At 30.0% G+C, this 27,910-nt stretch overlaps 1 protein-coding gene across 3 annotated transcripts in view; it reads left to right on the top strand.

The window, feature by feature from the left end:
• The window catches only part of LOC145316218 (3',5'-cyclic-AMP phosphodiesterase-like), a 125,510-nt gene that overhangs the window by 95,047 nt on the left and 2,553 nt on the right, over positions 1 to 27,910 (top strand). For all 3 annotated transcript variants that reach the window (XM_080156579.1, XM_080156590.1, XM_080156597.1), the window contains 14 exons: positions 2,909 to 3,016; positions 3,836 to 3,900; positions 5,892 to 6,004; positions 18,909 to 18,999; positions 19,707 to 19,902; positions 20,170 to 20,231; positions 20,624 to 20,670; positions 20,919 to 20,975; positions 21,448 to 21,531; positions 21,798 to 21,878; positions 23,636 to 23,741; positions 24,617 to 24,765; positions 25,225 to 25,347; positions 25,989 to 26,171. In XM_080156579.1, the coding sequence (XP_080012705.1) occupies positions 2,909 to 3,016; positions 3,836 to 3,900; positions 5,892 to 6,004; positions 18,909 to 18,999; positions 19,707 to 19,902; positions 20,170 to 20,231; positions 20,624 to 20,670; positions 20,919 to 20,975; positions 21,448 to 21,531; positions 21,798 to 21,878; positions 23,636 to 23,741; positions 24,617 to 24,765; positions 25,225 to 25,347; positions 25,989 to 26,171 (1,465 nt within the window). The remainder of the gene's footprint in view (positions 1 to 2,908; positions 3,017 to 3,835; positions 3,901 to 5,891; positions 6,005 to 18,908; positions 19,000 to 19,706; positions 19,903 to 20,169; positions 20,232 to 20,623; positions 20,671 to 20,918; positions 20,976 to 21,447; positions 21,532 to 21,797; positions 21,879 to 23,635; positions 23,742 to 24,616; positions 24,766 to 25,224; positions 25,348 to 25,988; positions 26,172 to 27,910) is intronic.

Genomic DNA, 27,910 nt, shown 5'->3' with positions numbered 1-27,910 from the left:
TCTTATCCCTTAAGATCCCTGACATTCACACTAATAAAACTCAAGTCTAAAAGACAGGAAACATTGCTGTCTTTATTAAAAAAAAAACAGGGAAACATGGACTAAGGATCATAATCTAGTCTATTTATAAAAAAAATTCATTGCTGCTAAAATCATTCATTATTTAGTTAAATTAAATAGAAAGTGGAATTGATCGTCTATCATGAAATTACCTTTTCCTGTTTCTCTGAAACATTACTTTCTCTGCTAAATGCAAAGCTTTTTGTAATATGGTTTGTTTCACTTACGAATTGTCGGGTATTGGCGTCGCCTTTTACCATAATTATTAGCATTTACCTAACCCTGAAATGACCTTTGAAAATTCGACGAAACGCCCCTTAAGAGGTGATGTCACGAAACCGACAATACCCAAATTGTCTTGTCTATCGTTAGAGGAATACTTTTCTTTCCTAACTTGGTAAATGTGGGGTTATTTTAAAATCAATATTTGTGATAAAAAAAAATTCTGAACTTTTTGTTTTTTCTTACTAAGTGTGTTTGTGTCATTTAATATTTTTGATATCGTTATCCTTGTTATTTGATGAATTTTCACTTCAAAGTCATTATTAGAAGCACAAGTGTACTTAAACAATAAATTAATCTCTTTCATTTTAATTTTATGTTTAGTTCTTTAAGTGTTACGAAATATATTTGTAATAATATTGGCAAAAGCTTTTGAACTATATAAAAATAGATCTTGGAGATAAGATTTTTTAAGGGATTGACAGCTGCGCATCTACCACTTGTAATTCGCAGCTAAATTTGCGTTTATTACTTTTTAAAACACTGGAAGTTTTAAACTGTTCACAATATTGCAATCCTTTCAATTTTTTGGCATACTAACATATTTCTATTGAGGCAGCTATTCGCAGCTTTAGCAGAGCACGGCTGCCGTGCCGAGCTCTGATGGTTTTCCTTATGTTGGTCAAGTGTGTATATCATGGGACAGTGAAAAGTATTCCGGAAAATAATTAGTAAAACATGAGAGGCAAAATTGTACCAAATTGTTAAAAATAGAAATATATACTAATATCATGTTAAGCTAGTCAAAATCACGTAAATCAGCGAGCCGCATTTTTTTTCTTACTGCCATTGAAACCACCCAAACTAAAACGTTTTTCGAAACGATAGATTTCTTAAATAATTGAAACCTTTGTGTACTTTGCTTTATTATTTTGTAATGAAGTGGCTCTGTTGGTGTGCATAGGCTAGTGAATATTGTCTGCTGGATTTGGCACACACATTTATTCCGTGTATTCCTTAAGATCACGGATACAGGGAAAAGTCAATAGAAGATTTAGTATTGCCGCGATTTTTCCCGAAGATTTAAAGCATTAACATGGACTCTTATAAAAAAGATATTTAAGACAGTTTAATTTTAAAAAGTACCTAACTCTTTATCTCTGCATTTATGTTTTTCCTTTTTAGTATGTTGTGTTGCGTATTCATGCTTTAGATTAATTGACTATTGTGAACCAAATTTAGAAATTTTCTCAACAATTTTAAACTTTTATTAAGTTCATTAAAGACTAGATTACAATTTATTATACAAAGAAAAAGAAGGTCAAATTAAAGACCAAAAGTAAATGAAAGTATTATAAATCACAATATGAAAGCAGTGTACCAATTTTATTATTTCTAACTCGACTCTCATATCTTGAATTCTATATATATTGAATATTTTTGTAACGTCAGCAAATCAATTTTAAAGCTACTTTGCAAGTCCATAGCACACTTTTTTAGTTTTCTAAATAAAACCGAAATTATTCTTTAATCTGTAACAAGATATATATGAATTATTTGAAATTTATAAAGATTAATTTGTCTTATCCCTTTGTCCATAGTTATAGAAACAACTTTTCTCAGCTAAAACATTATTCTTTATTCAGAAAATATTTTTTAATGAATATTTAAGTATGTATTTTGGCAAATAATATCAAAATTTTACGAGAATTCTAAATAAACTTCATCTATAATTCATTCTGAACAAAAACAAAGGAAAATTTTTTCCATTATGGCTTTGGAACCGATTTTAATCCGTTGGATTGCAACCGGTTCTCAGCCATTTTTAAAAATCATGTATAGCATCGTATTTCAGACAATTTACAACGAATAATAAAATAAAAATGATAATATTAATATCAGTTTTGTTAGACTGGGACTTCAGTCCTCTTGGCTATCGGAACTGGAATTAATCTTGTATTATTTATTTTATCATCTGCGTAATGTTGTCTCTAATACGATGCGATTAATAAATTATATAATATTTTAACATGTTAAAATGTTGAAATTCATTTTCAGTATGAAGATGAAAATTATTTAATATCAACAATGACATTTTTAAGATGGTATGCTACATACGTTTTTCTAATATTAAGGATAAATGAAAACATAATTTTCAATATACTATTAGCATTTTTAATTAAGTTAAATTATTATAATAAACTAAATTCACCGCTATACCTGATTTTAAAAGTAGTTAATCTAAATATCAAAAGCAGAAAATTATTGGACAACAATATCAACAATTTTCCCTGTTTTACAAGCAATTTAACCAAGAAAATAAATTAAACATTAAAAAAATCGTCAAATATAAAAAAAATAGAGTAAAATTTGTTGATAAGTCAGTTATTGATCACATTAATTTTTTAATGCTTTAAATTAAGATTTAAATGGCAATTTCCCTCCAACTGAAAGTAGACCACAAACCTTCCTTTTGAAATATTTTATTTCTATGAAAATAAAGATAGAAACATCTTGTTTAAAGTATTTAAGTATTTTGTGGTCCACTCTTCGGTTCGAGAAATTATAATATTTAATCATAAAAAATCATAAAGAATTTCATTGACTAATTTATATTTTTGTTTAGGCACGGTGATGATTTGATTGTGACTCCCTTTGCCCAAATCCTGGCGAGCCTACGGAGTGTCAGAACTAGCTACATAGCACTTACAAATATACCACAAGCATCTCATAGGTAACATATAAGATAATAGATAAGAAATTTCCTTGAAGAGCTTTTTCGAGCACTGACCCCACCCCACCCTCCATCTCCCCACTACAACTAAATTTAAAATAGATTGTTGGTTAGTTTATTACTTTAGGTCAGGTTAGGTTAAGTTTAAGTTATACTGTTTGCTGGTTGTGGCAACGAAGTTTTAGGAACCAAAGGACATAAATTAGCCCCATCCCTATTTTTATTTTTTTTATAAATAATGGAGGGGGGACGTTTTCAGTGCTCGTTAGGCACTTTGAGGGAAAGAAACTATCCTTTTTAGAAATAGTCTGCAAGAAAACAAATTATTTCGTTTACTATAGTTTCTTAATTTACCTTTAAAGCTAGGAAAAACAGCAACTTTTGAATAAAAATTGTAATTTCTTTTTTTTATTTTGTCTCTTGTTTTGGTAGATTTTCTTATTCTATTCCGAGCAGTTTTACAGTATTAAGTTTCATAGTTCTAATTTTCTTTTGTTTGTTTAGTATATAAGAAATTATTTCTAGGTAGAGAATGGGACAAAAAAAGAATATTTTCATAAATTTATTATCTAAGAAACAACTTTTCATGTTTAAATAATATAAGAAACTATATAAAATATCATCAACGCATTAGCAATAGAAATTAGTTATCAAGCCTTTTTTTTAAATGTAGTTCTTTTAACGAGCTTTCGAAGAATTCTACTTTTTTTCTTCTAATTTCAAAAATAAAACTTCTTGTTCTATGTAATTGTCTATACATGAAGGGACAAATAACTCCTTTTCAATTACTTGAACACTAATTTTGTTTATTGTTTTTAGATCCCGACGTCCTTCCCTTGTATCTGGCTCTAGTTTCAATCATATCACAAGAGTAGAACCTACAGGTATACCTTTAATATTGAATAACTTTGATCAGTATACACAGTACAGAAATACTATTGTTGTTTCAACAAGAATAGGTCTTTCAGGTAAAGAAATTAAAAATTAAGTTGTAAATTTCAAAGTATTTTTTTCTCCTATTCATAATCACTTTAGATAACGTTCTACGTGTACTGTTGTTAGATTTTACAGTTTTAACCTGTAAGATTATATAAAAAATGCCACTGAATATAAACTTTTAATACAGGAAACTAAATTTATATTTTATAAAAAAAAGTTGTTCTACATATGGGGTTGTTAAGATTGTTTTCAAACTTCGCTTGGTGATTCTTGTGACAGTTAGGTAAAATTATTCGGCTTTTATCTTTAAAACCAAAAAATCATATAAAAGCTTTAGTTAAAGGATTTTTCCAATAAAATGATCAACAAGCTTCATTTTTGGGGGGTTGGGTGTGTCCCACCCACTAGAAAATAGCCTAAAACCATCTCAGGACCAGTAGGTATATTTCCTGAAGAATAGAATCCAATAGGTTCAGTGGTTACCGAGATCTTACGGGACAGACGGACGGACGGACAGACAGACAGACAGACAGACATCATTCTACTTTGTATTATAGATATCATAAAAGATAACAGTACATCATGTTAGATCTATTCAGGGAAAAGGTAATGATATACTGACAAACAATTCTAAAGGAAAATTTCCCCACAACCTAACTTCCAAAGATTTTGTGATTTTGTATAGAATTGATTGTTAAAATTGCTAGACCTGGATCTTTTAGTAATCCTCATAAAAACGTTGATTTAAGCATGATTCGACGCACTGTGTAACATATGAATAGAACTAGGGTAAAATCTAGGCTTGACGTAAAATTTAACGTCATATTTTTTCAACTCGATTTGACAGAATAATCAGTTTAAGTGAAAAACGCATTATTTCATGCGTTTTCTTCAGATTAACCCATAAATGTCACACCATAATTTTGCGTTTTTGGTAGCGTAGTAACTATATAAATGTAAATTACACCAGTTATACAGGCACTAATTTAGTATTAAAGAGATTCAAAAATTCTTTTTGATTGGATTGTTCTTGTTTAAAAATAATATGAATAGGAACCAACAAATAGATTTTCTAAAACATTTGTTTTGCCCGACCCTTTCATCTAAGGTATGTTCTCAAAAAAGAGATAACAAAATATCCTCTTCATTTGATTTTAAATGTTGGGTACATTTTTCGAAGGGATATTGTTGTTAAAATAAAACTTCGTAAAATTGCCTTTAATCTTTACTGGATCAATACTAAGCTTCCCTTAAAATTCTGGAGCAATCAAACCAACAGTTTAAAAGATCTTACATGACATACAAACAGATAAACACATTCAACAATAACATACTACCTAATATATCAGATAAATCTTTTTTGCTATATATGAATTAAAAGGTCGTCTTAATCTTGCTCTGTATCAAATTTTAACATACATATTGGTATTGCTCATATAAAGAACTGAATTTAAAATCAAAGTAAAAATGCTAAGGTGTACATGACAAAGCGTATCAAGACCCACATTATGAAAGCAATTTTGGTGTACTGTACAGTACTCCCCTTGAACTAACATGACAAACTTAACAATTATAGTGATCATGTTTTGAGGAGGATGTCAAAATGTTTGTTCAACTTTGCCTACCCTCCGAGCAAAGTCCTGCAGATTTATTATCCTATTATATGATGTAGTAAGCTTTTTTTGTTTGTAGCAAAGGATCTTGCTAACCAGTGAACAGATATAGTTCTCCTTTACAGTAGAACTTTTTAACTATTTTGGTTGAGGGTATCTCCACCCTTCCAATAAAAATAACTCAGAAAAAATGTATTTACTTTTTCTTTTTAAAACTCAAATTAAAAATAAGGGGTGGTACTTTTCCTCCTACCACCCTAAATGGCCCTATTATTCTTTATTGTGCTGTGTTTATTTTAATGTTTACAAATTAAAATTTTTAGATGAAAATTATGTTCGGCGTGCTGGGGACACTCTGGAGGAGCTGGACTGGTGCCTGGATCAACTGGAAACCATCCAGACACACAGGAGTGTCTCAGATATGGCCTCCAGCAAGGTAGGTTGTTATGTCAGCCAGCTATACCTGGAGATTTAACTTAGTACTGGTCTATCTACATATTCGTACGTATGTTTAGTCATTAGGGTGGGTCGATTTTGGAATTTCATATTACTACACATTGGCAAGGGTTACTGTGCCAATATAAAACCTTATGAAACTTGAAAGGGGTATTGTAATCTAAAAACAAGCGGCGCACTGGGGGTATAAAATGTGCCCGCCCCCTTATAAAACCAAAAATTGAAATTCCTTCAATTACAGGCATGTTGCATATCAAAATGATCGCATTGAAATGCTGATTACGAATCTGAAAACTATTTTTATAAATATTGCTCATAGTTCGAATAAGACCTCATTAAGTACCTAAAACAGCTGATTTATTCAAAACCGTTTATTTCGGTAGGTTATTTGAAGATCATTTCAGACTGAATCAATATTTTTCAAAACGGTTTTTAGATGCGTAATCAGCATTTCAATGCGGTCATTTTTGGTTTTATAAGGGGGCGAACCCATTTTATACCCCCCGCGCGCCCGTTGTTTTTAGATTACAAAACCCCTTTCAAGTTTCACAGGGTTTTATATTGGCCCAGTAACCCTTGCCAATGTGTAGCAATGTGAAATTCCAAAAAAGCCAGCAAATCGACCCACCCTATTAGTCATGTGTCATCATTCTGCATATTACCATATTAGCAGACTACTTTATATTTATTTAAAGACAAAATTGAAAATCTATTAACTTAAAGTTTCCTGCTTTCACAATCTTCAGAAAGAAAATATTTAAATATATTTAATTATTATATAATGTACTTTAAGATATAAGTATTGTATATAATGTATTCATTTAGAAATTATATGATTTATTTTTGACAGACTTACAAGTACTTAGGTCATACTTAGTAGCCTCGCTAATAAAAATGTATTTTTAAAAAGATTTGCATACAAAATTATTTGTTGCATTCTAAGAAATTATTAAAAATGGTTTCATCTAAAATATGTTGAAGCAAAGTCAGCTTTTCTCAAAATATTGGAGTCAGCATTCTTATTTATTTGCAAGTTTAAACCCTTTTACTTTCTACACAGAATTATTATAGAGGCATCTAAATTCTAAAGAAATGTCATGTTTACAACTTTACATTACTATTAAAAATAAATTCAAACTTATTACTTCTCATGATTAATCAAGTAAATATAAAGATTTTTTTAACAAATTGAACAAATTTTTCACACATTTATTCTTTTTGGTGAAATCCGAACTTTAAACGAATCTTAATTCAGATAGGTCAGCTGACATAAATGAAAACAATGGATTCGATTTAATAGCCTTTTTGGAATCAAATTATTGTAAAACTGAATTGGCTAATTTTAAACGGTTTTGTTATCTGGCTATGTTTTTTTTTTATTTATGTTCCTCATATTTAATTTTTGCTTTGCAGATAAAATTTTCTTAGCAAAATTTTTACAATACACAAATTTATTCCGAAAAGACATTGATCAGTCTGACTAGTGCAAAGTTGTCCGAAACTTCCATCTTAATTGGAAAACATGACATGTAAACTTGTTATGACCAAATTGAGAATCATTAATTGGGGTTAACCCAAATGTCAATGTAAATAATTTAGAGTTTGCAACTCTACAAGGTTTGCAAAAAAAAGTAACAGATACAATTTATTATTTTTCCTTGTCAACTTCATTGGCATGGATGTATAGTTGATAAGTGGTCCTTAGGCTCATATTTTTTTTCTCTACTCCCGCCATTTATTATACTTTGTCAATGAAGTGAATTTAAGAAATTCTACATGTAAAAAAGTTTTTGTTTACATTCGAATAACCCTGTAATTAAATCCTTTATACTTTAAGTTTGAAATTAACATTTTCCTGCAATAATATTCCTTACAGGGATAGGTGAATAGCAGACGAATTTATCTCTACCCCTTCTGAAGAGTAAGAAAATATATTTCTTTTGAGTTCTAAAAATATTGGATTTATTTTCGGCAATCTTTTCCTTAATCCAAAATTTATTTAAATTAAACTTTAAAAACCAGGTAATTGGGAAAACAGAAATCATAAATTATTAAAGATAATAATCAGTTAGATACATATCACAGTGCACTGATTATGGCTAAAAAAATCAATCCTGTTTGAATATATTTATATTTCAATATGATTTGAAGTTATTAATAGTTTTTTTAACACAACCACTCTTATTTGTTAATGCTACATCTCTCCACTTTCATAAAAAATCCAGCGGTCTTTTTTTGATAATTCCAATGAAAGAGTGTGAGATTAGAGAAAGAGGAAAAGAAAGTAGAAAGTGAGAGAGTGGAGTTCCAATACACATGTTTTAAAAATCCCTCTTTTGGTAGCTATTGTACGTGGTAGTGGTTGTTGGACAGACAAGAAAATTGTTCAGAATTGCGGAGAAATATTTTCTCTAAAATTGTATGTAGCAACAGATTCCAGTTAGCCTCATAATAGATCTAAATTAGAGTACTCAGGTTAAGATTTTTTGATTTTTAAAAATTTAATTATTATGTTTTATCACTTTGTTAACCTTAAACCCATTATATTCATATCACGCCAATAAGCTTTAATTCAAGTCTTTGTAAAAAGATGATTGGAGTGTAAAATGTTTTGATACCCAAGTATCATAATCAAATTCTCTTATTCAGTGGCAAAAAACTTTTGGTAATTTTAATATAGCTTAATTGGTTGGTCTAAACTGGAGGGATCCAAACTTTTCATCTAATAATTTTAATCTTCAGATTACAGCACTAATGAAATTTATGTATCACTGAGATGCCTGAGTTAGCTAAAACACAAAGCAGTAGAGAGCATACAAGTTTTCCATTGTGGCTCTGAATTCGCTGAAATAAAATCTGTTCTCAGCTAAAAAATATATCCTATCGTATTATAGACAATTTTCAACGTTAAAGACAATAAAAATCACATAATTCTTGACATTAAGGGGGGAGGAAATGTTTAAAAATGTGTGTACTATGAAAACAATTTTTGTCTAGTGAAGAATTCTATTATCTCAGTCTAATATGTTACTCTGAGAGAACTCACGTCCATTTCTTCGTCACTCCGTTGGGAGACAACTCTACTACACACAGGAAGGGTCAGAGAATGTTTAACACACACACACACACACACACACACACTCACACAAACATACACACACAGATAGATATAGAGAAGGAGTGAGAAAAGATAGAAAGAGAGAGTTTGTGTTTGTGTGAGGTTCTAAATATATAAATATGAGAGTATATAGAGAAGCTTTTTTACACAAAAAGAGAATTAGAAATATTGAGGCAGGGAATAGTAAAATTTTGAAGGGGCAGGGTCATCTAAAAGCACGAGGGGGATAGGATGGGGGAATAAGGGGGGAACCTCGTAAGTCCGACATTCGCTATACATCTTTCATACAAATACACTAGTTATATCACCTATGATATATCATAGCATTTTACTGCTGCAAACTTATTTGTTATTTGTGATTTATGACAATTAGTGAAATTTGATTAAAATTGTTATTTAGATTTACAGCCAAACTTATCTGTTATACATATTTAATGAAAATTATTTATAATACATATTTTGTAAAAAAAAATATGGGAAATGTTAGAAATATTGTTGTGCTCAAATTTAGCCTGTTCATTTTATTCTCAATTTTCATCATATGATCCAAATCTATTTGCCAATTAATCTTTCTACATATTTTTTGCAATGTTCTATAAAATTTTCTCCCTTTAAATTGTCTTTTTCTAAATAATTATATTTTTTTATTTATCTCTCCATCTCTTTTTTTCCGCTGTCACCCTGTTTTATATTCTCCCTGCACAAGCTGTGAGTTTATTTGAAAGAATCAATGTACCGGTATTCAATAAAAAAATGAAAATTATTTGCTCCCCCAACCCTTCGATACAGAGTCAGAACATTCCCCTCTCATTCTCTCAGAGTTTAAAATAATACAGTTTCTTGTTATTGCTCCCAAAATACAACTTAAAAATAAGTTTATTATATTTAACATGATTTAACTAAGTGTTTAAATTTTAATTTGTTTTACATCTACATTTTTATCAAATTGCGTTTCATATAAAAATTATTTACGCAACTTGTAATAGAAACTATATAAACAATTCAGTTTTTTGCCTGTTCAATAAGCTAATTTTCAAAGAATCTAATAGATAGATAATTTGATTATTATTACATTGTTTATAATTTAAAGATAATTGATCAACCTTTTGCATCACCCATTTTTTGCTAAATTAACAAAAAAAGGAAGATTTAATTATTTATTCTAAATTAAGATTTTTATAAAGTAGTTCCGAAATTGGCAATGCCTATAATTGCACTCTCTTATTTTCAACTTGTAAATAAAAACCTTAACAGAGATATACATTTTTGGGGACAATTTTTTAATCTTTAGACATTTGCAATTTTGTAATTTAAATTTTAGAAATTAAGTTCTTTCAGTTAAATGCCATAAAAACCAGGGCTTGGCAGCCGCGCGTCAGCCACCAGTAAGCCTCCGGAAAATAAACTTTTAAATATTTTAGAAATCAGCTAGAAGTAGAACCTTTCCTACTTCCTATCTTGTTCTTTCATCATATTTTAGACTCATGTTCCTAAAAAAAAGAAATTTGATCATTGTCTGTCATGTTACACATTATCAAACAGAATTTAGCTTCCAATCCTTGATTATTAAGATGATTTATGTATTTGTGTGTGTATCAATTATCAATTATCGCCTGAGTTGAATTATGTTTACGTAGCCATTGTCTGACACTTTAAGATGTGGCAAGCAAGGGATGTAAAACTACAGATTTAATTGTAGATCTTAGCAAGGACATCAAAGTTTTATTTATTTTTTTTGGGGGGGGGGGTACTTTACCCCTCCTTTTGACGTTCTGGATATTAGTAAACTATATTTTTTTGGGGGATTTTCTAAGAGAGGACTGAAAGTTTTAGATTTACTTTATAGTCTATTTTTAAATTTTTAAACAAGATTTCTAGATTAACCCCTTTAAACTACTAGCAGATGTGTCTTTAGGGTAGTAAAATTGCTAAAGTTGTTCCAAGACTTAAATTTAAAAAAATAGTCTGTAATCATCTCTTATAATTTTAGCAAAATTAATTCACTTGTTTTATAGAGACGCTGTTCTGTTCTTTAATACATATCCTAAACTTTGATCTTGTTCAAAAATAAACAATTCAAGCAAAATTAGATAATTATACATGCACATATTTTTTTTACATTACAAACATAAAAATAGAATTAGGTATAAATGTTTGATTTGGATGATTTTGAAGTCTGGCAGATTGTTAGGTGCATTTATCAGGGAAGATTTGCCTTGTTCCTTGTCAAGTTTAAAAGGATTTGTAAAATTACCCCTAAAGAAGTCATTGTAAATTTAATTATATCAAAAAAATTTTTTTTTTTTTCTTCTATGAAAAGAAACTAAAATATTTACTTGTATCTGTGAGAGTTGAACATAAATTGTGTAGAATATGACATGTCATGTTGGGAGAGAAAAAAGAAAAAATCTTGTAACATGAATCAGTTAGGTTGATGAAAATTAGACTTTTTGCTTTATTTTCTAAGTTAGTCCAAGTAAATAAATTCAAATATTACCCTTACACTTTTTAAAAATCTTGCATTAAAGTCTCTTTAACTAAGATTTAACAAAGAATATCTATATCAATTTTAAAATATTTGTAATTTATTTTAATGAGCATACATAAAATTAAATAACATTTATTAATTTTAATTTGCTTTTTTTTAGTTTAAGTGAAGATAAATATTGTATCTGCCCTGGTGTGAATGGGTTGTCACACTCCCTACTCATATCTCTAGCACTGTAAACTCATTTTTGTATACTTGGAAATACAAGCAGATAATATTAGTATGTATTACACATTTTTATACAGGATTCCATTTAAATTACAACTAGTCAATTATCATCATTGGACTTTTAATTATTTATGGAAATCATGTTCATTCAATGAATGGGTTTGAAATAAATATTATCAATTAGAAATTACACTTAACATTTGAAAAATTTAAATGAACTTTAGAATTTTAACTAACATAAGAGTAAATACAAAAAATTATTTAAGAGGCTACCTATTTTTTTAACATAGGTCATAAGACTATTATCTTAATTATTGAGAAAATGTCTTAAAAATTTAGTTGATTTGGTAAGGGTTTGTATTTATTTAGTTATTACATCTGCATTGGAGAGTTAACACAGAAATTGTTCTTAGTTGTCACAGATTCAACTCTGGGTGCAGTGCACATTTTAGTCATTGTCAAAATTCAATACAAAACAAACTGTATAAATATTATTAAAATTTAGATTAAATCAAAGTAAAAATGTATTAAACTGATAAAGTGGAAGAATACCGCTTGTGGTGCCAAATTTTCTAAACCTGTACCTGTCTCCTGGTTATACTTGTACCTGACCAACTACCAGCACCTTCCAGCTGGCCACACATTCAACCTGAAAATCACAGAACCATCCTGATTACTTAAACACTCTCTGGGAATGTTTTGCACCATCTGAAAAACAACAAAAACTGAAACATTAGTGAAATCACTTTTTAAAAAAAGTATTTATATTTGCGCTTTCAAGTGGAACCCCTACAACTAAGGTTTAATTTCATCCTATGGATGTAAATACTTCTAAATTAAATGTATATTCTGTGTAAATCAAAATCAATTTAAAAATGAAATTAAACAAAACTGTATCAGTGAAAAGTTCTTGAAATTTACAGAACTGCAAGACTTAATTTATAAACAATGGGTGAAAATTAGTTGTTTTAATATGGAAGAGAGAGGCAATCAAAGTTCTTTAGCTTGTCCTTTTATTCTTTGGTGTGCTAGAACTAAGAGAAAGAAATCTACTTCTAAACTTAGGAAATTCATAGTTTAATAAAATAATACTATAAAAAAATCTTATTAGAAACTATTTTTTTTAATTTACATATGAAAAGCAAGTTAAATAAATCTATTGATAAATTGGACCTTTTGTTGTAAGAAAAACAATAGGACCTATTGTCATAATTTATTCTTGTAATAATAGAACCAACCTATTCAATTGTTATCATCATCTCATTATCTATTAAAGTACTCGAAATTTGTTGTATAAAAAATGCTTTGTTATTGTGCGCAATTTTTCTATCTATGAGAGATGATATCCTGTCAAAGTTTTGTCACTTCCCAGTATAAACATACACATTACCAGGGTTTTAAAAATATTTTCATAAAAAAATTAGAAAAATTATAACTCTCAAATTGATCATTGATTTATTAATCAATTATATTTTCCCATGCTAATTTCTATCATAATTGATACACGAAATAAATTTTCTTTTGTAAAAGATTTAAAATGATTTTAAAAACTGCACTAATTCCATGATAAACATGAGGAAACTCTCGGTGACAGTTTAGAAAAAGGTGGCCCTTACATGAGAGCTAATAGTGTAAAAATTATCTTATCAATTAATACTTTTTGATAATTTCAAGTTTTAACATTTAAACTATTAAAAAGGTATATTTTTGTTTTTCACTTGTTTCTCATATGGTATTAAACGACTGTTTGATTTGTTGCTATCTTGTTTTAGAGAGAACAACAAATTAACTTGAAAAATTGTAATCAACAGTTCAAAGTTCCTATAAGAATCTTAATATTCTTCCTTTTAAACATGTTTTTATGAATATTAGAAATCTTTTAATATCTTAGCAATTACTTCATTGTTGTTAGATTATTTAAAGGATTAAATTTTCATTAAAAGTTTAATGAAATTATTTTGTAGGAAAAGCTAGGAATTCATTATTAACATAGAGAAATTTATATTTTCCTTTGCTTATTAAATATTTCTTGTTTAACACTTTGATAAAATAGATATTATATGAAAAAATATTAAACTTTCAGGGCAAATTTATAAAACCATTAAAGTTTATTAGATTGAGTTTTTAATCTTGAGTGAGTAAAAATGTTTTAAATCCCTTTGAGTATAGTTTTTATTTCGTACCTTATTCTATTCTAATACTAGTGACTACGCCCCTTGAGGCATTAAAGGAGGGGGATGGACCACCCCAACTTTCAATTTTAATTTTTAAAGAAATGTAAAAAAAAATTGGTAGTATGTCATTTTCATCTAAGGCTGCTTTCTCTCTGGAGGGTGGTGGTTGCAGTTAGCGAGATCCTTCAGCAAACATCCTGTTACTTTTATATAAGGATAATTTTAGCTGTTATTATTACGTATGTACATAACACATACTGTTAATACAATAATACACTTCTAAGTACTTAATCCATTAATCATTTAATGAGTGAACACCAGGTCGCAGTCTGGATATGAAAGCTTTATTATAATTATAATTACTACACAAGCTAGGATCGCTTTTTGCACTCTGACTCTTCATTTTTTCCTGACTAATCAAACAATAGATTTTTTATGTAAATTGCGGGGTAAAAGTTTTTTTTAATTGGCGATTTTACAAAGTACACCTTTCCCGTTAAATTTAAAGAAGTTATCTAAGAGGTTTAATTTATTTTAAAATGAGAGGGGGTTATCAGTGTTGACCAGGGTACTTAAAGTGAAAGCACTACAAAATAAATGAAAGGTAGTTAATCCGTTTATAGGAATATTGAAGAAAAAAACTGTTTTTCATGGATAATAATCAAAGTGTGTTATTGCATAATACGACATAGAAAAACTGTATCAATGACCTTTTTTAATGGTGAAAAATTTGTAACAATTCAGTGTTTTCAGTTGTCATAATCATTGTCTCGGTTCTTAATCATGGTGTTGGCGTCAAAGGCATTTTGTCAATTGTAATTACCTGAAAATACCATCATACTTATGAAAATAAAATATTTTGCCTATATATACTCTGTCACACGGTTTTGCCATGTCATAAAATGGGAATAAATTAATCATTTAATCCTCGGTCTACATAATCAAATGTAAATTGTTTATTATTATGAAGTGCTTTTTTGCAACCAGCTCTTTGGATTAAGGCAGCAATGTAAGTTGACTATCTTTGATACCTTTCAAACAGTGGTTGCTTTCAAACAGTGCAGTGGTTGGTTTCAAAGAAATTAGATTCGGAGAATTGGCTATAGAGTAGCATCACTGCCATGGTTATTTTTGCAACAACAAAAAAATTGATGGTGTCTATAGCCGATTATACTATGTTTTTATGCCGCCATTTGTAAATTATAAAAATAAATTCAGATACCCACTGACAAGGTAATTTATGGAGAAATCTTTCCTGAAACAAACAAACCCAGTGCATATCTTTTATATTTGATTTGATGTGTTGATATTCTAACTCCTGGTGAGTCAATTCTAAATGATTGTTTATGCTATTGAAAAGGGCAATAGCAGATTTATTATCAAAGGCTAAAATTTAAATTTTATCTAAGAAGAGGGAATTTATAATAAACAAAAGAAGTGTTCTAAACGGCTTCTTTTCTCACCTTGGCATTTTTTGTCATTGGTGTTAAACATGTTTTTCTTAATGGCATTTTTTTAATTCTCTTAAATTTTTTAGTTTGTTTTAAATTGTTATGTGATATTTTTATCATTGCCTTACTTTTGACTTTACCTAATATAAATTTTTAAAGTCTTAACAGTATAGAGACAAGCTGAGCTTTGAAAAAAAAAACTTTATTTGCCCCAAAACAGCCGCCTCAACATTTGTTTATATTTTCATTTTCTCTCTCTCTCTCTCTCTCTCTCTCTCTCTCTCTCTCTCTCAGACTCTGCACATCATGTTTTTATATCTATTCTGATTTATTTGCCAGAAGGAATATTTAGACAGCTGAATCATAAATATAATATTTCTCATATCATTATTCAAACTTGTTGTTTTTCTTCAAAAATATTAGGGAGAAAAGTTCAGACATTTTAAAAACTTTTTTTAGTCTTCTTCAAAATATGAGTAATTTTGGGGGTGGCATAAAAAGAAACCCACAATTAGTAAATTTAGATGTGTGTCATTATTCTAACAATTTTCTTTTCTAATTCTTTTTCATGTTTTTTCTTGAATGAAGAAAATGTTTTTAAAAAGTTTTGATCTAAATTATTTAAAATGTTAACTTCCTCATAGAAGTTATATGCAGAAATATGCATTTAGTAAGATATTTAAAAAGAGTATGCAAATTTTTTTAAAAACTTTAACTGGGCTGAGAATTTGATTGATGTACACATTTCATATTCAAATTTTCCTTATGAAAGCATTTTAATGGGTTTTCTTTACATTTAATAAATTGCTTTTTACTCGGGGTAAAAAATGTACAAAGGTTCTTAGAAAAACTATAAAAAAAAAACAAGGATGGCAACATCCATCAGAAGCGAAGTACAAAATATTAAAAACTTACAAAATAACAGAAAATAAGTAATATGCATATAATCGCTAAAAATAATTTCATAAAACATTTTATCTTGTAATAAAGCTACCTGCCTCTTACTACATATAATCAACCCTAAAAACAATAGGAATTGAGTTCTAATGTTAATGGCTATCTTGAATAGGAGTCGAGAAAATCACATTTCCCTAAAATGTTACAGACAGATGGACAGACAGACGGAAGGACATTTCGGATTATAGAATAGCATTGCTACAAAAAAAACTACTTTATTGACTTTCTAACTCTGTACTCTTTTATAAGGAAAAGAATAAAATTTCTAGAAAAAAAGATAAGCACAGATAATAAAGTAATTAATGTGCCCTTATACGATCATAGCTATGCGAAGGAATCATCGAAGAAATTAGAGCTTAGTTTATATTTGTTCATATTATTTGGCTTGTTTGATTAAACCTAAAATTTTTAATATGTTACCCTGCTCTTTAAATAATTTTATCTAGGGGTGGATAAACTAACAAACAATGCAGGGACGTCCAAAGGAGGGGAGGGGGGGGAATCTTGGACGTCCTTGATTATATTATATAAAGATTACACCCCTCCCCCAAATGAATTTAAATTTTTTTACATTTTACCACCCACCAAATAAAAAAGCTTGGACGTCCTTGATACAATGTTAACCTTCGTCAGCCAGTGTTGTACTTTATTTGAGCATATTTATCTTTGTTCCTGTATTCTACAGTATATACACAGTTGCAAAACTTTGCTAATCTTATTTTTACTCAGTTTTAGTTTCAAGCTCCCAAAATAGTAGTAAGGTTCCATAGAAAATTAAAGACAGATTAGAATATCCTCTTATTTGAAAAATATTTAAAAATAAAGTGTAATTAAAATAAAATCTTTTACCTGATATTTATATTAATATATCACTTTTAAACAAACTTTAATTAAGATATTTAGCCTAGCAAAGTCACATTAACTACCAGACTCTTACACTAAAATTTTCTATGTTTAGAGTTAAATATAGAATTCAATATTTGGATAAATGTCAGATAAAGTTAAGAGAGAGAGAAAGAGAGATTAATAAAAAAGAGAAAGAGAGAACCGTTGGGTTGATTTAGAGAGAAAATTTGTAATAAATTCTATGAATCTTTGACATGGAATTATGAATTTTGATTGCACAGTGAATCTCCAGAATCTGACCGACGCGGAGAGGACAGCGGTGGGGTCGACCATCCACCTCTCCATCACCTCAACCACCATAGACACTCGCAGGTGTCCAACCAGGCCACTCCTGCATCCAAGAGCCAGCAGCATACACCAGCTATCAACAACCATCATGGTCGCAGATCAATAACAAAACAGCTGCAGCATCACCTTAGTCATCAGGATGACCCGCCATCTGGAGGCCTGGGGAAGGGCTGCGCCTCCAGGGACCCATCTTGTGGGTGTAGAAAGTGTTCATTGATATCTCTGGGAGAGGTGGAACCTAGAGAGGTTCATACCATGATTAGATTTATAAAACAAACAAAGGTAGTCAACATGAATTAAAAACATCACCGAATCAAATGGTTTAATTAAATCTAAACAAATCTAAGGAAATAAATTCAGTTCACAATAAATCAAAAGTGGTGCTTTTAGAGGAATTAATATGATTCTAAGAATATTCTTCTTTTTATTTAAAACTAACTTTTGAGACTTATTTTTGAAAGGAAATCATTATAAGTTGAAAAGAAATTAACTTTAAACTAATAATTCAATATTATACATTTGTTTATGCATCTTAATTATAATACTTTACCTTTCAAAAAGATAATGTGGTTATGTTTTTTTATGAAACCCAAGAAAACCTGTTTTAAAAATAGCAAAATGTAATGTTCTATATTTACATATTATCAGCAACAAGAACAATAATATCCATAGGTAGCAGATAAACTAGTTTTCTATGTGTCCTTATATGTTTAAAGTATATTAGTTCACATTTGAAAGTTCCTAAAAAGTAAAAAAAAATTATGTCAGGGTTGAATTTGTTAAAGTACCTACTGATAGATGAACAGATTCTAGCTTTAAAGTCGCTACTGTAAACTAATGTACATATATCGGTATCCTATAACCACTGACATGATGAAATATTGATAATCTCAGACATTATAACATTATTAAAATTATTATACATGAAATTTTACTAAAATTTAAAAAATATTTTACAAACAAAATATATTATCTAAATATTATTATATTTTATAACTCGTACTTTCTTTATAAACAAATTTATTAATAGTTAATTCAATATCTACTCTCTAATGTACTTATATGTCAATAACGTACTTATTTATTTTTTAAACCATATTTTAAGTATTTATATTTAGTCATTTTGTTTCAAAATTTCTCTCTTTAAGTTTTTACCAAGAATTTGTGTCATGAACTTAATTAAAATGTAAAAAGTAATCAAACATACAATTTTTATATACGTACCCGCGGACATTAGACTGTGAGTAGTTTATATTAAAAGGTTTTATTTTTAGTTTAAACGAATGTTGAACAAAGAGCTGAGCCATTTCTCCGAGTCTAAATCTGGAAACCAAGTCTCGGAATATATTTGCAGCACATTCTTAGGTAAACCCTTATAAAAGAGTAACAGGATGTTTGTCTGTTTGTTTGTACCGAAAGATATCGTTAACTGCTGAACCGGTATGGTTCTCCTTTACAGGGTAGCTTCTCCTAGGTGTAGCCGCTAGCATTCAAACATAGAGCTATCATGTACAGGGATGAAATACAACCATGCGCACGATAAAATAACACCCCTTTTTTGACTGTAATACAGTCTTATAACTCCTACAGCTCTCCTCAATTTTGATTTAAGGGGAGTGTAAACCCCAATGGCAAAACCCTTTACACGCCATGACATTTTTGAAAGAATATTATTAATTAAAATTAAAGTGATAGATTATTCCATCCCTATGACAGTGTCATGATTGTACGCGATGGAAAATTATATCTCAACTGAGTGTCACTGGATCTTTTATTATCAAATATTGACGATCGAAATCAAAAGATCCCATGACTAAGGTTAAAGATAAGTATACTATACAATGTAATAGGGATGTTTGTTCATAGTTCATCCAAAACCTCTATGGTTTATTAGAGAGTAGACTTATAAAAAATATCCAAGATAAAGATATAATAAGAATTTCTGTCTGTTAATGTAGGGGTGATTTTTTAAAGATTATCTACTAGTCTCACTTTAAAGGGATGTAAAAATATTCTTAGTGTCTTTTTTTCATGTTGAAGTACCTCAGTTTTGATATTCTATTTTGATTTAGACAAGGACCAAGAGGTTGATGTGCGCGGTGAGCAGCTGGCCGATAAAAAGGTCAAGGTTGCTGATATGGTAGCTGATGGCGGGGGTGGTGGCGGTGGAAGCGGCGGCATTGACGAGGCGGATGAGGGCGAGGAGAGTAATAAAGTGATGTCCATCATTACAGGGGTCAATAACAAGTCCCTCGACCATACTAACAGGTATCATACATTAGTTTTAAATTCAAATAAAATTTAAGAAAATTATTGTATTTTAAGACTATTATGAAGCTTCACTTCTACATTCCCTTCTAAGTCCCTTCCTGTAAACAGCACTAAAACACCTGTTAAACCTTAATGTAAGCATAGCTATTCCCAAATATGTCTATTATACTATGTCTATGGTTTTAAAATAATATTATTGTAGGATATTTCATATTATTACATAGTGAATTTTATGTACCTATTGATTTCTCCTATTTTTTATAGTGTTCAAACAAGCTCAGGGTTACCTAGATATGGTGTTCATACTCCATTTGAACAACAATTAGGTGAGAAACAAACATTTAAATTTCATTAGCACACCTCATTTCAAGGTCTGTTCTTCAATACTTATGTACAAAAGGATGAATTTCTGTTAATTACCAATTAGTATATGCAAAAAAAGCAATTTTCTATGTATTTTTAACTTAAGTAGTCTTCATATACATGTTTGATTTTAATTTTATTGGATATTTTTTAGATTTGTAGTTATATTTATGGTAAAAAAATAAAGCTTAGCTATTCTTAAACTTTTCTCTACAACTTTCTAGAACTTAATTATATTTCATTGTAATAATGCAAATTTTTTAAAATAAACAAAGATATTTTTAAAATTAATTCTTAGATGTAAACTTTTGATCTAAATATTTTTTGTCAATCTTTTGTTAAATTGTTTTTTTAGGTGAAATTTTCGATGGTACGGACCAGTGGGGCACTGATATCTTCAAAGTAAGTAGTGTTTTTGAGGGCTCGGCAGCCACGTGTTTGCCGCGATTAAGCCTTAACTTGAAACCCATTTTGATATTTTGAAAAAAAGATTAAAAAGAGGGATTGTCATATTTGATTTATTTCTTGGGGCTTAGAGGCGGTCGGAGAGCGGCTGCCGAGCCTTAGTATTTTCACAAGTAAGATTTTTAGAAAAATTTTAGATCTAGTATAAAGAAACTCTTTTCTTTAACTTTTATTTTGTGTTTTAGGTGTCACAATATTCCAATCTACGGCCTTTAACTGCAGTTACCTACACCATTTTCAAGGTAAACCAGATACCTTTTTGAACAAACTGACGAAAAGAAAATATAGAAGATTCACTACTTAAAAAACACATTATTTAAAATCTGTAAGAAAAAAAATAAGTGTATTTTAAGATTATTGTTTGAATTTGCTTTGTCAGTTTAAAGTTATATAGGTCAAAAGTTTTTTTTGTATAAAAATAAAATATAAAAAGTACTTATATGTTGTTTGGTTTATTTTAAATTTTTTCTAGGAAATGAAAGAATTATTTATAACTTGAAATCTTAGAGAGAGAAAATAAGAAAAAACATTTTATATACTTCAACTTAAGAGATATATCCATGAAAAGATTGAATTAAAATTTTAAAAGCATTTTTTAATGTACTTTAATGAGATGGCGTAGATATATAACTAGCAGTGCAAAGATGATTAGCAGTTGAAAAATCCCTCACTGAGGAAAATTAGTTTGCTTAACTATTATTATTTTCTGTTTAGAATCGAGAACTGGTGTCAATCTTTCAAATACCTGCTGAAAAATTAGTTTCCCTACTTTTAACATTAGAAGATCATTATCTAAAGGTAACATTTTCCATTTGTGTTGATTTTGTTTACTGGTTTGAAATATTTGATTCTCCTAGAAAAGTCTTTTAACCAGTGGCGGTGCACAGCGATTTACCATGTGGATGTGAAAAAAGGGGAAAGGCATGTCTTACGAATTCAAATTTTTAGGGAGTGTTGACACCCCCTTACGGCACGCCTTTGCTAAATTGCTTGAAACAATAGTAAACTTGCTGCATATTTTACTATATCATTATCAGAATAGTGTCCAATATAATTATATTTAGGATGTTCCTTATCACAATAGTGTCCATGCTGCAGATGTAACTCTATCCATGAATACTCTCCTGAATTCCCCAGCTTTGGAGGTGAGAACAATTTGTTTTACATCGTCTTTCCATTTAATAGAATGTAATGCCACTTTTTTAGGTCACTAGCAGCTACGCCCCCTAGAGGCCTCTAGGGGCACTTTAAATGTTTTTTTTGACGTTTATGTTTCGTTGAACTCTCTTTGTGATTTATCTTGGGAGGGTGGTGATACCCTCCCCCAAAATAGTTATAAACCTTCCCGGGACCTATGAGAATCTACCCTGTTAAGGAGAACCCGATCGGTTGAGCGGTTACTTTATTATACGGATATCTTTTGATATTAAACAACATATTTCTAATAAATGTATGATTTAGCGTTGGTTTAGTGGAATTAGTTTTATGACGTTATTTTAATAAATTTATAGAAATTTGGAGTATTTTCCTGGAATTATCCTTATATACATGTTATGGTTATATTTAGATCATAAGCTTAATATATAGATTTCACAAATTTAGGAAGTGTCACTTTTTTGAAAGGGGATCTAATTTGGAGTTAAATCCAGTCTAAAAATCCTATTATATAAAGTAGTAAGCGTTTTTTGTCTGTCCTGGAGGATCTCGCTAAACACTGAATTGATATTGTTCTCCTTTACAGTGAAGCTTCTTATAGGTCCTTGGAAGGTTTTAAACTATTTTGGGGGAAGGTGTCTTCACCCCCCCCCCCAAAAAAAAATATCTTTTTACTCTTTTGACCAAAAATTTAAAATGGGATGAGGTCGACTTTTCCCTACCTTAAGTGCCCTTAGAGGCTTCTAGGGGCGTAGCTGCTAGTATAATAAATAGTACCTTAACAAAATTATCTTCTAAAATTAATAGATTTTTAGAATTTTGATAATACAGCTACCATATTGCCTCTAATAACGCCGTGGTTTTTTTTATTGCTGATTCTTACCCTCAAATGGCCTAATATTTAACGCCCCTTCTGAATATCCTCTTGTGTGGGTAGATTGGATACCCAAGCAGGCTTTTGTTTGGTCCAATAACTTTAAAAGGAATCTTATCCAAATGTACGTCATTAAATATTCTCTGAATTTATGTAAATATGGAATTATTAAAAGCTGACAAATTGTTAAATAACAATAAATAAATTGTAAATACAAAATATTTGTTATATTTTTGTTTCAAAATACTCCACATTTAAAAACGTAATAAGAATTATTTTAAAATTATAAAAGAAAAAGAAAATATGAATCTTAAAATAAGAAGATTTGTGTCTTTCAAGATTATCGATGTATCTAATAGTTAAATTTTTGAATAAGAAACTTTTCCTCTCGAAATTAGTATAGGTTATTCAGAATAAGTTGTATAATTTTTATCTATTTTCCGCGGATATAAAAATAAACAAGTATAGCCTTGAGATGTCGGAGGCACAAGCTAAAAAAAACTGGTTTAAACGTTATGATTATACATTTTTATATAAGTAGAATTCTGGATATAATAAGATACGATACATGATTTTTCAGTATGGCTGAGAACCGGTTCTAATCCACCGAATGTTAATCGGATTCGAAGCGATACTGGAAATATTTTTTCTTTTTGATAGTATTCTTTTAAAATTCACTATAATTGATGCAAGCTCTTTATATTGCATACAAATTACGTCATACAATACAAATGACCAATGAGAGGCTAATACACAGACTAAATTACCAATGGCAGGCCAGTACATTTTAAATAACCAATGGTAACCCAGTATGACGTCATTTTTCATAGGCACTATTGATTGTTCTGAAATTAATTTATTTTGAATGTTTAGGGTGTGTTCACTCCTTTAGAGATTATGTCTGCAATATTCTCCGCAGCCATCCATGATGTTGACCATCCTGGCCTTACCAACCAATACCTTATCAATACTAGCTCAGGTAACCAACAGTAGGACATACATCCATGATGTTGACCATCCTGGCCTTACCAACCAATACCTTATCAATACTAGCTCAGGTAACCAACAGTAGGACATACATCCATGATGTTGACCATCCTGGCCTTACCAACCAATACCTTATCAATACTAGCTCAGGTAACCAACAGTAGGACTTACATCCATGATGTTGACCATCCTGGCCTTACCAACCAATACCTTATCAATACTAGCTCAGGTAACCAACAGTAGGACATACATAAACATCCATGATATTCGTGGAAAATTGTCTGTGATACAACGATATACATGATGTTTCTGTATAACTCAGAACCAGTTCCAATCCAGCGGATATTAATTAGTTTCGAAGCCACGCTGGAAAAAAAAAATAATCATTATGTATACCCATTATACTATCAAATGCTTTGTTTAGTTCAAAGTGTCATAAATGGTTGTATGATTACTAGTTTGTATGGTTTCTTCACCCCTGGCCTCTAGGAAAAGGCGAGGGAGGTCAGAAAAATAACCTCAAACCATATCAAGACATTTATAAAGCTACCCTGAAAAGTACAAGCTATAGGAACCAGCAAATTCCGAGATCTTTAGCTTTAGACAAACAAAATTTACAACTTTGTAATATAGGATTATGGTACGACACTGTAAAAAAAAACTATATCAAAACGATTAATTTATCATATAAAATATCTTAATTCAAAGTAAGAATTTGCTTGAAATTAGAATTTGAAAAAAAATGTGTTTTATGAGTTTATTACAAGTTTATAAATTCAGCAACTAAATTCAATCTAATTTTATATGTTGAGACAAAGTTTGAAGTCAATGGAGCAATTCTTTTTTCATAAAATCTACTAATTGCAGAGCTGGCCCTGATGTACAATGACGAGAGTGTGCTTGAAAACCATCACCTGGCCGTGGCCTTCAAGCTCCTTCAGAACCCTGACTGTGATATATTCGTCAACCTAAACAGGAAGCAGAGACAAACACTTAGGAAAATGGTCATAGATATGGTGAGTCTTACAAAAGTTATATTAACACGGATAATGATATCCATAAAAAGAAAGCTCAGACGTTAGCTCAAACAAATAATAACACTTGTAGATATGCTTAGCCTTAAATATTATACCTTTTTGTTCTAGGAATCATTGTTCCAAAAATCAGATGAAGCGAATAATTTTGTCATAAAAAAATTGTTGTAAAATAGTAAAATGTTTTTTAAACCGTACAGACTTTCTAGTAACGAATAGAGAGTTGCTATGCTTTCTAAACCGTATCTAATTGTTACAGGAATCATCTTGAAAAGTTTGAAATTGATAGAACAATTCTAACATGCTATTTTAAAATAGCTTGAAAATAAGGGGGGGGGGGGGCGGTGTGTTGTGCTTGGGTCAGATTATATTGGTTGAAGAGTACTTTTATTTGGAAACACAAAAATATTTTTCGTTCTAATGAAAATCTTTAAATTTTAGGTCCTTGCAACAGATATGTCAAAACACATGAGCCTGCTAGCTGATCTTAAAACTATGGTTGAAACAAAGAAGGTGGCGGGCAGTGGTGTCCTACTTCTGGATAATTATACAGATAGAATACAGGTAGGCAGATGTATAGGTTAGGTGAAGATATGATACAAACTATGAAGTGGGTGGGGCAGTGGTGTCCTACTTCTGGATAATTATACAGATAGAATACAGGTAGGCAGATGTATAGGTTAGGTGAAGATATGATACAAACTATGAAGTGGGTGGGGCAGTGGTGTCCTACTTCTGGATAATTATACAGATAGAATACAGGTAGAGTATAGGTTAGATGAAGTAGAATTAATATGATACAAACTAAGAAGTGGGTGGGGCAGTGGTATCCTCAAATAAGATAATCTAGGGTTTAAGTCAACCTTGCATAATAATAGTTGTCGAACAGATTAAGAAATATTTCACAATACATCATCATGATATAGTACACATAAAATAAAAAAGGGGCATGAAAATAAAACGAAGTAGCGGGATTCGTCATATTTTCATATTAGCCTTTCTCCTATTTCTAGCCCCTGTGGGGTCTTTTCCTTACCCTGCGGGGAAATCATTAACATTTACCTAACCTAAAATAACTTATCAAAAGTTACTGTGAAAATACGAGGAAACACGCTTCTTTGTTTTCTTTCCATGATCCAAAATTATAAACAATTCTCGATATTTTATATATTTTTTTTTTTTATATTCACATTTTATGTGTTTAGGTGCTACAAAACATGGTCCACTGCGCGGATCTGTCCAACCCCACGAAGCCTCTGGAGCTGTACAGGCAGTGGTGTGACAGGATCATGGAGGAATTCTACCAGCAAGGAGATAAGGAGAGAGAAGCAGGACTTGATATCTCACCCATGTGTGATAGGCACAACTCTACTGTTGAAAAATCCCAGGTATTGTCATTCAAAATCTATCATATTCTAGCATTGCTTCTTCAAACAGTTTCATTGTCGACTATATGGCATTTGATTAAATTAGCCAAGGGATTGAGGCAGTATTATTCCCTAGGATTTTTTTTCAATTTTGAAAATTGGAGTAACCCCCTTTCCCGACAAAACAAAATATCTGGCCGCAGCGCTTGGTCCCCTAACCTAACATAATTATCGTTTTTGGTCAGAGTCATAGTTTTGTCTGGGGAGTACAAAAATTTTTAAAATTGAAAAAAAAAGAGGAAAACGCCAAGGAGGCATATGGTATGAGATCTGCTAAATTGCAACAATTTTTAATAATTGTTATGTAAACTTAATATTTTTAAAATTTATAAGGTTCGTTTATGAGTTTCATAAGTATTACATAAACGTATAATTGATTGTTAGGTTGATAAGGTAACTCCTAGGACGCTAGCCTAGGATATTCCCTAGGATTTGATCATTATATCTTTAGAATATGATTATGTCGCTAATATGTCAGTCATGAACAGTTTTATTTAATGCCATATAGTCGACATAAATGAGTAAAATCATATGTCGTTACATGTTTCGATAGGGTATACTATACACGTATCTGACGTTCAGCTTATGCAAGGGTTCAAATTTTTACCTTATCATGATTATGATTATTTTTTTACATAAACATTTTAAGTTATAATTTGTTAAATATTAAAAACACTCAGCTTTCTATTATTATTAAATTTATTTTCCAAAAATAAGTGTTTGACGTTTATTAGTTAATAATAACAAATTTTTACATCTTTCTCTCTAACAAATGGTTGTAAACAAGCCTTCAAATTACGTTGGAATTTATTGATTTTAACATATAAAGTGATACGTACTATGACTAAAAAAATTATGTATAAACAGAATTTTAAATTTTATTTTTAAAACTATTCATGTAAATACTGTGGCGTGTAGATCACGTTTTTTTCTACATAATATATTAGTATTTTTACCTTACATTAAAAACACCAAAACGGATTTAAAGTTTTTGGACCAAAAGTTTTCAGTCATTCTTTTATGTTTTTCTCTGCAAGAAGTTGCAAAATGGTTATCTTTTTCATTTTTATTAGATTCAGGGATAATGGATAGGAAACCTGGCCATAAATTAGGTCCCAGCCTAGTTTCTAAAGGGATATTGCAACTTTTACTATTTCCTAATTAAATGACGCCACTGGAGGCAGCTCCTAATAGGCTATCGCTCTATACCAATAAGGATCGGCTTGTTTTGTATCAACCAATAAACAACTGGAGACACCGATATAAAAACCGCGGCATGTGAACTTGAAGAAAATATTTGAAATGGTCTGCTTCTAAGAAACAATAATAAAAAGGTGTTATATCACATCAGCTTAATTATCAAATCTGCCCAGAGTTTTACATTCAAAAAATACCATATAGGAAAACCAAAAATAGATGTATTATATTTTGGAAAGTGGGTAGCTACGATTTTTTTATTTGGTAGTTTGTAAATGAAATGTTATATTTTAAATTTTAAAATTTTATACGGAATTGATTGAAACCCCTTAATGTACTATTATATGCTATAAAGTACAAAAAACATTATTCTATTAACATGGACAAAGAAGAATTGTTAGAATGTTACCCAAGTACTTATTTAATTGTACTAAATTTATTTTTTAATATTATGAATTTTAATAAGCAATGATAAAATAAAATTCTCAAACAAAATTTTTACT

Source organism: Acartia tonsa, chromosome 1, assembly GCF_053477335.1.
Source record: "Acartia tonsa isolate MP-2025a chromosome 1, ASM5347733v1, whole genome shotgun sequence".
Lineage (NCBI taxonomy): Eukaryota > Metazoa > Arthropoda > Copepoda > Calanoida > Acartiidae > Acartia > Acartia tonsa.
This window is presented reverse-complemented; position numbering and strand designations above follow the sequence as displayed.